The sequence below is a fragment of the Botryllus schlosseri genome, chromosome 5, assembly GCF_051294905.1.
Source record: "Botryllus schlosseri isolate E-star chromosome 5, Bs_hap1, whole genome shotgun sequence".
Classification (NCBI taxonomy): domain Eukaryota; kingdom Metazoa; phylum Chordata; class Ascidiacea; order Stolidobranchia; family Styelidae; genus Botryllus; species Botryllus schlosseri.
In genome coordinates this window covers 25,665,509-25,681,548 of record NC_137240.1, presented here as the reverse complement: position 1 = coordinate 25,681,548, position 16,040 = coordinate 25,665,509, and the positions used below count along the sequence as shown (strand labels likewise).

The following is a 16,040-nucleotide window of genomic DNA, read 5'->3' as shown; positions in this document are numbered from 1 at the left end:
ACGATAGTTACGATACAGGGTTGTTCTTAATATGGGATGGAGTAGATGAGCCTGTAGTGGATATAAGTTCATAAAAAACATCTTATGAAATGAATAAGGTGTTCACCAACAATTGGTGAAAAAGTTGCGAAAAAAACATAGGGCAGGCTGGCAGGGCATTATTCCAGTGCTTGGGCCTATGCATTAGAGTGCCAACTTTGAAACTATATATAGATGTCATCAATTTTCAAGAATTTTAGACTAAATATAAGGGGTTGCTTTGGATGCCGTGATACAACCAATCAAGGTGTCACCACTTCCTTAGTGGGAGGAAAGTTTCGTGGTAATGTAAGTCTTACTGGCAAGGGGTACCGTACCTAATTTCAGTAATCGAAAAATTGTCTAGCACTATTCGGCTCAGATCGCTATTGTTCAAATTAATATACTCGAATCAATGTGTTCGGCACTAGTTACAGGATAGGGAGCTATGGACTGTGGGTACAGGCCAGACTGGAATTGGCGGTTGTTTTCGACTACATGTTGTGCGTGACAGACGGATTTCTCGCGTGATTGGAAAATTTCATCCGCATGACGGAAACATTTGTTCTGATTCGACACTGAATTACTTATTAAACAACACAATGTGGTAAAATAGACCTGGTGTACGCCGGACTAGGTATATGACAAGCTTGCTTGTTGATTGTCAAGCACGAGCACCTTATTCTGTATCAGGACTCCGGTATCGCTTTGTGACGTCAGCATAATTCATTATTCGGCGTGATCAGATGTAAATGCTCTACCAGAGATGAATTGGTGGCAACGTCACGCAGAACTTTCTGTTTAATTACTTATTCTATGCAGAAAAGCTCTCATCACACAAGATTTATTTCAGAAAATGAACCGAGACACACCACCAGTCCCCAGACATTATTGTCCAAATGGCAACACAGTCCAAAAACACCCCCATACAACAGTGGTTCTCGACCTTTTTGTCTTTGCGGAACCCTATTGGAGCTTCACGGACCTCCGCGGACCACACAAGTTTTCGTTCAAATTCAGCCCAATTATCGAGCAACCGTCATCTGTCTTGTGTATTAACTGTAGGCATCTGAGCCTGATTGGAATCGCTGGCCTTTTTGCCTGATTATCAGGGAGCAGCGATGATTTCAAAGTCAAAGTAATTTAATACTTAAAAAATAAAACATGGTGTGAGCACAGGACACCAATTCCATACAGGGTAAGATTATTTCAGGTGCTCCAGAAAAATTTAAAATGTGCCCCCACAATCTCAGATTTTCATGAAAACTGGTAAGCCTGGAAAACTTTTCTTTCTGATTTCAGAAAAACAAATTTTATAAAAATCAGTCAAGAACAGCCGAAGATGTGGACGTTCAAGAATTGCTGTTTTTGTGCTCGCTCAAACGAAAAAAACGTCAGAAATTTACACATGCAATTTAAATTTGCTATATTTTGGTCAAATTAGGGTCGTTGAGGGTGATACTTTCACACTTGTTCATTTACATCCTACTTGATACTGTGTCCCCTTCTTTGACACCTGAGGTTGCATAGTCTGACCTTTAACCCCGAGATTCTGTTCATGTCTTCAAAAATCGTTCACGCGTGGCGTCATTTTTAATTGCAAATATATTTTGGCTAAGAGGTGGTGTCATCAAGTGTAAGGTGTCATTGGAAAGCTCTTGACAAGGACTATCAAATTCAACAATAAAATTACTGGATATTGGATATTTCGAAATTCAACAATTTTTTCAACACTTGTTTAGAACAAATTTTTCTAATGTGACGATGAAATATCCACTAATTTGATTGTTGATTTTGAAAGTGCTTTCCAAGGGCTTTCCAATGATACCTTACACTTGATGATAAAAAACTGATGTCATGCATGAGTGCCTTCAAATGTTATAAGTAAAAGCATGGGTTTAAAGGTCAAACTAGGCGGCCACAAGTGTCAAAGAAGGTGAAAATGCAATAAGTGTGCTGTAAATGACCAATAGTGTGAAAGTTTCGCCCTTAACGAGTCAACAGCCTTAATTTGATCGAATTATGGCAAATTTAAGTTACATGTATATATTTCTGCCATTTTTTCCGTTTGAGCGATCACAAAAATATCAATTTTTGGACGGTCATACCTTGTTTCTAGTCGACCTTTTTTGATGAAATTTGGATTTCTGAAATCAGAAAACAAAGCTCTGTAAGCATGCCAATTTTAATGACGTTTCGAGAAGGTGGGAACATGGCATGGAGCTCCTGAAATGTACCGACCCTACAGGCTTCTGAGAAACACCAACAAAATGACTTTTCGTGAAAATAACATCATAGTAGCCTATATATGTAGAAATTGGGTAGACGTACTTCTATTATTTCGAAGCGAATTTTACAGCTGTATTTATTACTTGAAAATCCCCGTCTTCGATTTGATATAAACGAGTGCCGAAGATATTTCCACACAGATAGGTGCTGACGAATGTAATATCAACGTGTATCGATTCCGACGACACCTTTTTGTGGGATCGCAACGTATACGGTATGGCACCAAAATTGAGAAACAGAGTAGGCTATTTAATGAACATACAAGAGAGAGATATTTATTGATTTGTCCAACCGTAAAGAAAACATCATTGGCACATGCAACAACAATAAATGAACTTACGGTATAGGACAGGGTGTGACCGATATGACTCTGGGTAGGGTCAACTAGTCAACGTCCAGCCTCTGGTCATTTCTACTTATTTAGCATCTCATCCTAAATTTATTCAGGAATAGTGCTTATGCTATAGCACAGGAAAAAATGGATGTCGTCGCGAGGTTTCAATCCCTTCATTTGGAGAGATTAGGAAGAAAATAACGAATTTCAGTAGGCTATTGGCAATTAAAATGAGTTTGGACAGTAGGATATTTTTCTATCAGACGACTATTCTAATATTGTGAGTCCTGAAGTTATTGCAACTACGAAACAAAACTGTCCCATGGCTTTACCGTAGCCTAATTTAAAAAAAATAAGAATTAGGTTATTAGGCCTATTCATTTTTCGAGGACCTCGGGTTGAGAACCACTGCCATACAACATGTCTGATTTGACTCGAGCTCGAGCATATACATTTTCGGATGAACTCGGAGTGGGAGAAGAACCATATACGCGGTAGTGTACTTCCATAGAAGCCAGAACCAGAACAAGAAGCACTGAAATATCTGAACTACGCTGTAAACAACTTTTCAGTAAAACAAAGCTCGTAGTGTCAAAATAGTACGAACGTACGAAACATCGTTGGTAAAACGTAGAAGGGTTGACGAGTTCAGGAAATCGGCACTCAAAGGCCAAATGTGGCAACTTCGGTCAGAACAGCAGACCGAGCGGACCGTGACAAATTCGTTCGAATCTAAACGGCGGACCGCGAACGGCCGTCAAGTATTCTAATTTTACTCAAGTTAATAATCGTTTTCGTTCGTTCGTTTATTTATTATTTTCATCATTTCAAAACACGCATTCCGGCGGAAAGACAAATACTCATGTAGCCTACTCATGTGGAATTGACTATACTGGGAACTTTACACCGCGGAGAGCCCGTGTTGTTGTTGCGTGACATCACTGATTTCTTCAGATCTAGGCCTACTTTGCTTATAGAAGTTTATATTCATTCCCCAGCCTTACTATATGCACCAAATTCGCTAGTATAAATGTCAGGAAAATTGAGTTGAATTTGGTCTATAGTCGCGCTGAGCGCAATTTTTTTTTTAAATCTCTTGAATGAATTTCGTCGATTATGCTGGTAGTTTCACATATTACTGTCAAAATTTTATACATTCTCAGCCCAAGTGATCAGATTGACCCAATTCGGTTGTCGACTGGTATGCCGCGGTACACTAGTGTGCTATTTACGTTTCGCAAGGGTGCTGCGAGGGATTTATTCGAAATTTTGAAATTATGCGCTAAATAATTCTAGTCTACAGCAAACGATCAATAATCTAAATGGCTTGATGTGAAGTTTGTACATTTGTGATATCAAAATTGCTGTCATTTCCCCAATCGATATCTCCCGTGAATTCGGACATATCGTGTGCCTCCAGGGATGAATTAACTTTTGCGCACTACGTTGATTGATCGCAGAGAAAAGCAGACATGGATTGAACTGTGGGTGGCTGCCAGTAGAACTGGTCCGTGGACATATTAGCATGCGACACAATAGCAAGCGACACTTGAGCATGCGACACTTGAGCATAGCGACTTTTGGTCATGGCGACTCGTGGGCATGTAGACATATGAGCACAGAGACATATTAACATGAGGACATATTAGCATGGGGACACATGAGTATATAGGGACACACGAGCATGGATACACGTGAGCATAGGGACACATTAACATGGTGACAATTTAGTAAGTGCCACTTGAGCATGGTGACACATATGAGCATGCGATACATGAGCCTTGACGACACATGAGCAATTGAGCATGGGTATAGTTGGTACACACGAGCAATCGAGCATGGGCAGTTTGGGCACACCTGCGCATATGGACACATGGGTATGGGGACACAAGAGCAAAGTGGCACATGAGCATGGGGTTACGTACGCATGCGACACTTGAGCATGCGACACGTTGATATGCAGACACTTGCGCATGCGACACGTGGATATGCAGACACTTGCGCATGCGACACTTGAGCATGCGACATTTGAGCATGCGACACTTGAGCATGCCACACTTGAGCATGCCACACTTGAGCATGCCACACTTGAGCATGGTACACTTGAGCATGCGACATTTGAGCATGCGACACTTGAGCATGTGACCGTATAGATTTGTCTGAAAAGCTCCAAAAATCGCTGTAAAGCGATAAAGGTTGTCATTGCTCCACATATATTGGAATCGTTTACACGTATCAGACGAACTAAAGGAAGATATCCTTTTGTGAGACGAAAGCGATTCCAAATTCGCATTTCGACACGGGACTTATTATTTCATTTTGCGGGTCTCATTTGATAGGAAAGTTTTACGTGCCGTGGGTGGGTAGGGGGAGCATTAGGGTTCGAAGGGGGTTAGGGTCCATACAGTCCATCCTCAAGATTACCGGACCACGACTGACCTATCGATCTCGCTTCCCATGACATGCCGCCCTATTTCTTGTCGCATTCTTCTTCTATACTATCTTCTTTACTTTCATTCAGTGTGCATGCCCCCTCTTTACGTCGCCTAGGCCAAGGTGGGTGTCAGATTCCACAGACTACTCCTTGTCGCTTCGACATCTTCCTGTCTTTTCATTGTATCGCATTTTTGTGGTGTATTGAACTGATAAAATTGCTAATAAACCAATGATGATGATGATGTTGGGGTTAAGGTATCCCAAGATTAGGGTCGGCGTGATGGGTATTAGGGTTGGGAGGGGGATATTAGGGTTGGTTAGGGTTAGGGTTAGGGTTAAGGTTAAGGTATCCCAAGATTAGTGTTAGGGTTTGGGTTTGCGTTAGGGTTAAGGTATCATGCGACACTTGATCATTTGTCATATAACCCTAACCAACTTTAATACCCATCACCCCAACCCTGAATCTTGGGATACCTTAACCCTAACGCAAACCCAAACCCTAACACTAATCTTGGGATACCTTAACCTTAACCCTAACCCTAACCCTAACCAACCCTAATATCCCCCTCCCAACCCTAATACCCATCACCCCGACCCTAATCTTGGGATACCTTAACCCCAACATGGACCCTAACCCACTTCGAACCCTAATGTTCCCCCTACCCACCCACGGCACGTAAAACTTTCCTATCAAATGAGACCCGCAAAATGAAATAATAAGTCCCGTGTCGAAATGCGAATTTGGAATCGCTTTCGTCTCACAAAAGGATATATTCCTTTAGTTCGTCTGATAGGCTACGTGTAAACGATTCCAATATGTGGAGCAATGACAACCTTCATCGCTTTACAGCGATTTTTGGAGCTTTTCAGACAAATCTATACGGTCACATGCTCAAGTGTCGCATGCTCAAATGTCGCATGCTCAAGTATACCATGCTCAAGTGTCGCATGCTCAAGTGTCGCATGCTCAAGTGTCGCATGCTCAAGTGTCGCATGCTCAAGTGTCGCATGCTCAAATGTCGCATGCTCAGGTGACGCATGCTCAAGTGTCGCATGCTCAAGTGTCGCATGCGCAAGTGTCTGCATATCCACGTGTCGCATGCGCAAGTGTCTGCATATCAACGTGTCGCATGCTCAAGTGTCGCATGCGTACGTAACCCCATGCTCATGTGCCACTTTGCTTCTGTGTCCCCATGCCCATGTGTCCATATGCGCATGTGTGCCCATGCTCGTGTGTACCCATGCTCATGTGTCGTCAAGGCTCATGTATCGCATGCTCATGTGTCACCATGCTCATGTGGCACTTACTAAATTGTCACCATGTTGATGTGTCCCTATGCTCACGTGTATCCATGCTCGTGTGTCCCTATACTCATGTGTCCCCATGCTAATATGTCCTCATGTTAATAGGCTATGTCTCTGTGCTCATGTGTCTACGTGGCCACGAGTCGCCACATGGCTTTTGGTCTCATGGGTCATGTGACCAAAAGTCGCTATGCTCAAGTGTCGCATGCTCAAGTGTCGCTTGCTATTGTGTCGCATGCTAATATGTCCACGGACTGCCAAAACTGTCAAAAATAAAAATTCGAAAATGCCATAATCGTGTGTGCAGGGCAGGTTTCTTAATCTGGGGTCCAGCCCACCCATTAGGGGTGAAAGCTTAGAGTCGTGAATGGCGTGGACACAGCGAGATTGAACAGCTTTGCATTTGGTTTACGTAATGCTTTCCATTTGTACAAAGGCAATTTTACGACCATTTTTTACCGGTTTGCCGAGCGCTAAATTTGATAAAACGGGTATCAATGGAACGCCGCTGCTGTATTGATTACGAAAATATAAATTGTATTCTGCTCATGGATCTGGAACCCAAAAATCAACCACAAATTTTGCATTGTGAACGAGTTTAAAATTCTGACGCAACAAACTGTCTGGCTCTTTCTCCTGAGCTGCAGTCTCGTTTTGCAAGACATTCTTGTTGCGTCACAATGCCAAACTCGACCACAATGCAAAATTCGAGGCTGATTTCAGGAGAAACTTAACTGACATGAGTTTGGAAGCACTGTTACGGTGCAAACAAAGTGTGTTCGTTAGGCTTTTCTTCCTTTTTGCTTATTGGCAGCGATTCCTAGTTGATACTGCACATTTTGTGGTTTCGTTTGATATCATTAACCTAATGAAATCGCTAGATTTTTTCTTCTTACTGCAAACAATTTAAGTCTATTCAACGGCTATAACAATCAGGTGTTGAGTGTGTTCGTTAGACTTTACTATCTTTTTGCTTTTAGTACCGATTCCGAGTTGACACTGCACATTTTGTGGTTTCGTTTGATATTAATAAACTATGAAATGGCCAAGTTTATTCTTCTTCTTATTGTTTGTTGGCACTGGTTATAATTAAGTGGATGTTGCACATGTCATGGTTTCTTTTGATAAACTGACCCAAATAAAGCGTGTTTATGACTAATTCGAGATTGAAACTATCTATTTAGAGGACGAAGCCAAAAATAACACGGCCTGTGACAATGCGGTAGTAGGCGGAGTTTATCATCAAACAAACCTCATGAAATCTTTTCGAAGCGCAGCCCGAAGTTTCAACGAGATCGCAGCAGGTCATATGTGGTAGCGGAACTACAATAGCTAAAAATTCAAAACCTCACTCGGAACCAGAGAAAATCATTCTTCCGGCTTGCACTAGAATTGCAAAGCAAATGTTTGGGACCAAAGCTGCGGTAGAATTGAAAACGATTCCCCTTTCAAATGATACCGTACCATTCGTAGACGTATTTCTGAAATATCCACTGTTACTGCAGTAATCTGCAGTGTTTAGTTTAGTGATTATTATCATTAGTTGATTAGGCGCCGCGTGTTTCGTCCTTTATATGTTGTTACGGCGTCGCCTCTTTAGTTTATTCGGTTAGCTGAATGTACGTTGTTGCTTACGTTATGTGTGGTCGCTATAGTCTTCAACTTGTATTCTATTTCGTGCAGGCTTGTCTCCATTATTATAACTCTAACCGCAGGCGACCACTATTTTAAAACCTAATTTCACGACCCAGTTTCATTTGCTGTATTTGGACATTCCTTCGTTACATCAATTATTGCAATACATATCATTTCTACCTTCATCTACGGATCATTATTTGTCTGGATCGGTCGTGGAATTTGAGTACAATACAAAAAGTGGTTTCAATAACTCTCCTTACGTTGGGAGCAGTTACAGTTTTAAAATATACGCTTGTCGAAAGAACAGGAGGCTGAAGCAATTCGAAGATGGCTTCGAAAGAAGATACGCCAACCAATCACGAGATGGGTGATCATGATGTTAAGGCATCGGATGACGCCCATGGAACCGCGCATGTGGGCGCAACGTCCGCTGATGCAAAGGTATCCGATGACACCGCGTATGTGGGCGCAGCGTCCGCTGATGACGCTAATGTACCGCGCAACGACCGCAATGACCGCGAACATGACGATGAAGGACCGTCTGATGTAGTGAAGAAGCGGCCGGTGGCGACACGTAATAAGAACAAAGAAATAAAGGCAAGATATTCAGAAAATACTGAACATCTGAGCCGGAGAATGGAAAAATGCTCAGAGATCGCAATAATATCGAGTGATGAAAGTGAAGTAGGGGAATCCTTGAAACTGATGCTACAGCACAGAGACAGTTTAAGAAATATTCTGAAAGTAATGAAAGATGTTCTTCCGGACGAAGAGTATGGCCCATGTGAAGAAGACTTCAAACGTTTGGAAGCTGAAATAACGGAGATCAAGATACAAGTGTCGAAGCGTCTTGGGGATATTAGAAGCGAAAGACGTTCGCGTTCCAGTCGGTCAAGTCGAACCAAGTCATCTGGACGTTCTTCGAAAGCTGGCAGTGTCAAATCGCATATACAGAAGATGCGAGAAGCCAAGGAAAAGGCGGCCGTGCTGAAAGCGGGTTTAGCTTTCAAACAAGAAGAATCTGAACTCGAGAAGAAGAGGGTGTTGCATGAAACCACCATCAAGCTTGAGCGGGATGCCCTTGAAACGAAGAAACAGATGGCTACGCAGGAAGCTATCGTAAGAGAGTGTAGGCAAGTAGAGAGAGTGGAAAATCCATTCGGTCTCATGGAAGAGTTAGAGGATCTCTCGCGTCAGCCATCGTCCTACATGGAGCCAGCAGCTGTTTCACGTCAAGATCCAACAACAGGCATCGCCGTTGACGAACACCCACCAGGTCCAGATATGAATCCTGTTGAAGATACAGTTGATGTTCGTGACCGACCACAATCTAGTACTCGTGTGGTGGCCAATGAATCTCGCGTGGCTGATTATTCACGCGCCGGACATTCAATCAATACGATCGCAGGACACATCGCTCAAGCACCGTCTGCACCACCAGTAACTAATAGGCTTAACGTCTATTCCGATAACTTTGTGCCAATGTTTGCAGGTAATGCACAGATACCGCGGGATCCCGTGAATAGATCCGGCGTATCTCCAAATATCACAGCATCGAACACAAATGCTCGCGGTGCTCTCGATGGTCTCCAACACAACGAGGAATTACTTCTGTCAATGATGAGGGAGATGATATCAGCTCAAAGACTTCCAAGCATTCGACTGTGGAAGTTTACTGGTAACCCTTTGGATTTTCCGAAATGGGAAGCATCGTTTGAGGCGTTGGTAGAGTCCAGAGTTCAAAATACTAACGAAAAAATGAATTTGTTACGGCAATATTTAGGTGACGGTCCCTTGAAGGTTGTCGATGGTTACTTCCTGAATAATACCGAGGAATCGTACTTCGCTGCAAAGAGAGAGCTGAAGCTCAGATACGGTGGCAGCACGTCGATTGGAAGCGCCTTCATCAATGAACTGAAAGCGTGGAAGCCCGTCAAAAGTAAGCATGACCTTCGCGAATTTTCTGATTTCCTGTTGCAAGTTTCAGCCAACAAGGAACGAAATACGGACTTGAAAACGCTCGACTATGCGTCTTGTCAAATACCGGCTGTGGTCAACAAACTACCATTGTATCTGAAGAACCGGTGGATGGATGAAGTTCACAAATACAAGCGGTTTACTGGTAACGACGACAGTTACCCGCCATTTGTTAACATTGTCAGATTTGTTAAGGACCAATCCGATATCAAGAATCAGCCTGAATTTGAAGTGCATGACAGCGGAAACATCGAGAGCAAACCGAAACCGAAAACAACTTCTTTCGCGTTCAAAGTAGAGAAAGCAAGTTGTTTGCATTGTGAAGGAGATCATCACATTGCTGACTGCTTTGAATTGCAAGGTAAAACCATGGCAGAGCGTAAGAAGGTATTTTATGCTCTTTATCTGTGTTTCGGCTGTGGCAACAAAACTGGTAAAACTCACATTTCAAGATCCTGTACCATGCGAGCAAAATGCTCCAAATGTGACAAAAGGCATCCTACATGCCTTCATCTTGACACAGATCATGAAAAGGAAGTTAGCACCTCAACTTCTCTATGTACGCAGATATGCGATTCAAATGGTAAAGGAATAAGCAGCGCGCTCATTGTACCTGTTTGGGTTAGATCAAAACATAATGCGAGATGTGAAGTACTTTGTTAATTATTGCGTCCTTGACGACCATTCCAACTCCAGTTTTATCTCAGACGAACTGTTTGATAAGCTTGACCTAGATGGAAAGGATACAGCGATATCGTTGACAACTCTTGCCGGGAGAGACATCAACACGCCTTGCAAGAAAGTCAAGGATTTGGAGATCTTGAGCTATGACAAGAAAGAAAGAGTTGATGTGGCGACACTTTTCACGGAAAAGGAGATTCCAGTCTGTCGCACCCAGATTCCCAACCGTAAAATCTGCAAGGAGTGGGTACATCTCACAGAGGTATGTGATCAGCTTGTCCCGTACGACTCTAAGTTGGATGTTTCAGTATTGCTCGGCACTGACGTACCGAAAGCATTGCGGCCGAGAGACGTCGTGGCTGGAGGGGACAATGATCCATATGGCGTGCGTACCATATTAGGTTGGGGAGTTGTAGGTCCAATGTGTCTGGACGTTGCTAAGGATTCCGTCATTTGTCACAAAACGTTAATTCGACCTACGGCCCTAGATGACAAGCTTGTGTTCGGTTCGAAATGTAAAGAAGTATTAACACCTCAATCAGTAGGAACCATGTTTGAGATTGAATTTGCGGAACACAATGGTAAGCATATTCCAATGTCAATAGAAGACCGTAGGTTCGTCGAAATTCTCAAAGAAGGCACATTTCAAAGATGTGATGGTCATTTGGAAATGCCTTTACCCTTGAAAAGCAGTACGGCAACGTTACCAAATAACAAACCGCTAGCAGTAAAGCGAATCGGACAACTTAGAAAGCGCCTTCTGAAAGATGAGAAGTATTCCGCCGACTATGTGACCTTCATGGAAAATGTCATTAACAATTGGGCTGAGGTAGTACCAGAAACTGACCGAAATATCGAAAATGGCAAAGTGAATTACATACCACACTTGGGAGTTTATCACCCGCATAAACCGGATAAAATCAGAGTCGTGTTCGATTGTTCTGCTCCATATTGCTCAATTTCCCTGAATGATGTTTTGTTATCTGGCCCAATACTGCTGAATGAGATGCTGGGAGTTCTTTGCAGGTTTCGGAAAGGACACGTGGCGTTGTGCACAGATATAGAAGCCATGTTCCATCAGTTTATTGTATCGCAGCCGTATCGTGATTTTCTAAGATTCCTGTGGTTCCAAGATCACGACATCAGGAATGGACCTCTGGTGGAATACCGGATGAAGGTTCATTTGTTTGGAGCAAAAAGTTCACCAGGCTGTGCGAACTTTGGATTGAAGCGGGCGGCTGATGACGGAGAAGGTCAGTTTGGTCAGGACGCGGCTAATTTCATACGCGACGACTTCTACATGGATGACGGTATTACGTCGAAGGACTCTGTTGAAGAAATCGTGAGTTTGGTTAAAAGCAGCAAAGCACTGTGCGCTAGTTTCAAGTTACGACTTTGCAAATTCGTTTCCAATAGTGCAGAGGTAATGAATTCTATTCCAACGGAAGATAGAGCGACTGGATATCGCGAAATAAACCTATGTGATGATATCGTGCCTAACACTCGAACATTGGGGCTAATTTGGGATGTTAAGAATGATTGTTTCAGATTCAACATCAAATTGTCCGATCGTGCGGTGAACAGGCGTTCCATCTTATCCTTTGTCAACTCCGTATATGATCCGTTGGGTTTCATATCGCCAGTGGTGCTGGAAGGGAAACTCATTCTGCAATCTCTTTGCAAAGCTGGGACGGACTGGGATGACGAAGTACCAGACGAGCTGAAGCGCCGATGGGTTGCGTGGTGTTCAACGTTATCATCGATCGAGTCTTTGCGCATTGACCGCTGTTTCAAGCCGCCGAGTTTTGGTAAGATCGTGCTTGTTGAATATCATCATTTTTCGGACAGCAGCTCGTATGCTTATGGTCAATGCTCTTACGTGCGCTTGGTCAACGAAAGAGGAAATGCCCATGTTTCGTTGGTAATCGGCAAGGCCAGAGTTGCCCCTCTGAAGCGACAGGTATCTATTCCACGTTTGGAGTTGAATGCTGCTGTTGTTTCTGCTCGGATGAGTAAGTTCCTGAGAAATGAATTGAAGTTCGAAACGATAAAGGAGTATTTCTGGGTTGATAGCATGGTTGTTTTGGGCTATATCCGAAATGAGTCGAAACGTTTCAATGTGTTTGTTGCTAACAGGGTGCAAACTATTCATGACCTCACCGAACCTAGCTCGTGGCATCATATCAGCTCGGCGATGAACCCCAGCGACGATGCGAGTCGTGGCATCGATGGCAAAGACCTCACATATGATTGTCGTTGGCTGAAGGGTCCTGAATTTTTGTGGAAAGCAGGACCATACGTCGTTGCTAGTGATCACGACTACAAGCCAACCGAACGAGATGCATTGGAAGTTAATGCTGAAATGCGAAAAGCGACTGCGTTTCAGGTCAAAACGGACGCGGAAGTTAGTGGTCTCCAATCCATCGATATTAATCGGTTGGAGTCCATTTCGGAATGGAAAAGAATGGTAAAAGCCGTAGCCAACTGCCTCAGGTACATAAACATATTGCGAAAACAACCCTCCACTTTGTCCAGCGAGTTAATGATTACTTCTGAAAAAATAATTATCCGTTCTCTCCAGAGAGAAGTGTTTTCGCAGGAGATCAACGCCTTAGAAGAACATGGCGCTGAAAATCGTTCGGCTGGAAAGAAACCAACAGGTGGAAGTTTGGCAAGCTTGAATCCGTTCCTCGACACTGACGGGATACTACGTGTTGGTGGCCGTATTGGAAACTCAAGTCAAGATTTCGATGTGAAGCATCCTATAATAATGCCACGACAGTCCTTTCTGACACGACGGCTGGTTCGTCATTTCCATGAAGGTGTAAATCACATGGGTAGGTACACAACCTTGAACTCAGTTAGACAACGTGGCTTTTGGATCGTTCGAGGTCCATCTGTTGTATCAGAGGTGATACATAATTGCGTGGTTTGTAAGAAACTCAGGGCAAAGATGCAGAACCAACAGATGGCCGACCTCCCGCCAGATCGACTAAAAGAAGAGGCACCATTCACCTTCTCCGGCTGTGATGTCTTCGGAACATACTACATCAAAGAACGCAGGTCAACGATGAAAAGGTATTGTGTCGTTTTCACTTGCATGTCTTCACGAGCAGTTCATCTGGAGCCACTGAATACTTTAACCACGGATTCGTTCATAAACGCTTTGAGAAGGTTCATCTGTCGGAGAGGAGTAATCAAGCAATTGCGCTGTGACTGTGGAACCAACTTCGTCGGCGCGAGTAACGAGCTTGAAAGAGAATTGAAGACGATGAATCAGCAAAGAATAAGTGAATTTCTGTTGTCGAAAAATTGTGATTATTTCGAGTTCAAGTTTACGGTACCGCATGCCAGCCACATGTCTGGATATGTCGAACGTCAAATTAGAACGATAAAATCGGCCCTTGACCCATTGCTGAATAACTTCGGTCACATGCTCTGTGACGAGTCCTTCAGAACCTTCCTTTGTGAAGTTGAATGTATCGTTAACTCGCGACCATTAGATGTTTCAAGCATTAATGACCCTTCAGCTCCGGAACCTTTGACTCCGAATCACATATTAACTTTGAAATCGAAAATTGTTCTGCCTCCACCTGGTGTGTTTCAAAAAGATGATTTTTATTTGAGACGCAGGTGGCGCCGAGTCCAGTACATGGCCAACGAATTTTGGAATCGGTGGAGAAAGGAGTACGTCCAATCTCTGCAACGCCGAAGAAAGTGGACACGCGTCGTGCCGAATCTGAAAGTCGGTGATGTCGTCCTGCTGTCGGAAGAAAATCTGCCACGAAATCGCTGGAAACTGGGGAGAATCGAATCCGTTTATCCTTCAGATGATGGGTTGGTGAGGAAAGCAAGGATACTCGTTGGACGAAGAGACTCTAACGGAAAACCTACGTATCTCGAAAGGCCAATACACAAACTGATATTACTAGTTGAATCAGACTTGTGGTCGTTAAAGACAGAACAGTAGCCGCTATGTTCACTGTGTATGTGCATGCATCTGTCTCGTGTTTAGTTTATGACATCAATGATTGAGAATTTGTGAATACTGTATGCTTATCGTACGTATACGTGTCTTCAGCTCTTCGTGTAGTATGTATTTGTGGGTCGATCCCCGACGATGGGAGCCTTCGAATTAATTTGTTTGCGAAACCACAATTTCATCAAATTGCAGTTTCGGAGGAGCCATGTTACTGCAGTAATCTGCAGTGTTTAGTTTAGTGATTATTATCATTAGTTGATTAGGCGCCGCGTGTTTCGTCCTTTATATGTTGTTACGGCGTCGCCTCTTTAGTTTATTCGGTTAGCTGAATGTACGTTGTTGCTTACGTTATGTGTGGTCGCTATAGTCCTCAACTTGTATTCTATTTCGTGCAGGCTTGTCTCCATTATTATAACTCTAACCGCAGGCGACCACTATTTTAAAACCTAATTTCACGACCCAGTTTCATTTGCTGTATTTGGACATTCCTTCGTTACATCAATTATTGCAATACATATCATTTCTACCTTCATCTACGGATCATTATTTGTCTGGATCGGTCGTGGAATTTGAGTACAATACAAAAAGTGGTTTCAATAACTCTCCTTACGTTGGGAGCAGTTACATCCACAAATATGGAAGATACAGTAATCTCATCTTTTAAGCAGAGCAAATAAGCCTACTTGAGTACTCCGAAAAGGTAAAAGTACTTCATCAGAGACCACCGCTGTGCAGTGTTGCCAACTCCGGATGGACAAAAATCGCTAAAACGGGTGCTGAAAATCGCTAGATGTCGCTAAATCTTGAAATAAAATCGCTAAAAAAAGTCGCTAAATCTGTATTAATTCCTAAAGTTGCTAGATTGAACCAGAATAGCCATTTTTCATATTAGCTATATTGCAATCAGCTGTGTCAAATGCCACTTATCATATTTCTAGTTCGTAATACGCAGGAGTCATCTCGAAACCGGACAAAATGTGTGGTGCATTTCAACAAAACAGCGCTCTGCTCCATTTTCTTGCTCTGCGTGACCAGATTTGCAGTTATAACCGCTCACTATATATTGGTAGGATACCAACTACTGCCGCTGAAATGGAATTTGAGGTGAAAGCATCCTACATCAGTACTAGGGTTACCATATTTTGGAAATCTAAAAAGAGGGCACCTTTTCATCAATTTTTTGTTCTAAAATCGGGAGTGCGTATTATACATGGGTACAAGAATTTCGAAAAAATCTCCCTCGAAATAAAACTTCCAATTACACCATTCTTCTTGTTTGTTGTCAATCGCGAGTAGTTAGTATGATCGGTCGCGAACTAGCGTTGGTTCTTATGGGTGCGGCGGTGACTCGTATTGAAAACTCTGTAGTCTAGCTCAGGG

General features: G+C 43.0%; 2 protein-coding genes across 2 annotated transcripts in view; one reads left to right on the top strand and one right to left on the bottom strand.

Annotated features, from left to right (window-relative positions):
• LOC145439505 (exocyst complex component 2-like) overlaps positions 1-16,040 on the bottom strand; it is a 276,760-nt gene that overhangs the window by 11,064 nt on the left and 249,656 nt on the right. The gene's annotated exons all lie outside the window — the stretch shown is intronic.
• On the top strand, positions 10,669-15,192 carry LOC145439504 (uncharacterized). Its single transcript, XM_080316982.1, has one exon. The coding sequence runs from the start codon at positions 11,100-11,102 to the stop codon at positions 14,646-14,648; it is 3,549 nt and encodes a 1,182-aa protein (XP_080173108.1). The 5' UTR covers positions 10,669-11,099; the 3' UTR covers positions 14,649-15,192.

Excerpts from the sequence above, each read along its gene's own strand:
- LOC145439504 (XM_080316982.1), top strand. The coding sequence starts at position 11,100 with ATGTGTCTGGACGTTGCTAAGGATTCCGTCATTTGTCACAAAACGTTA.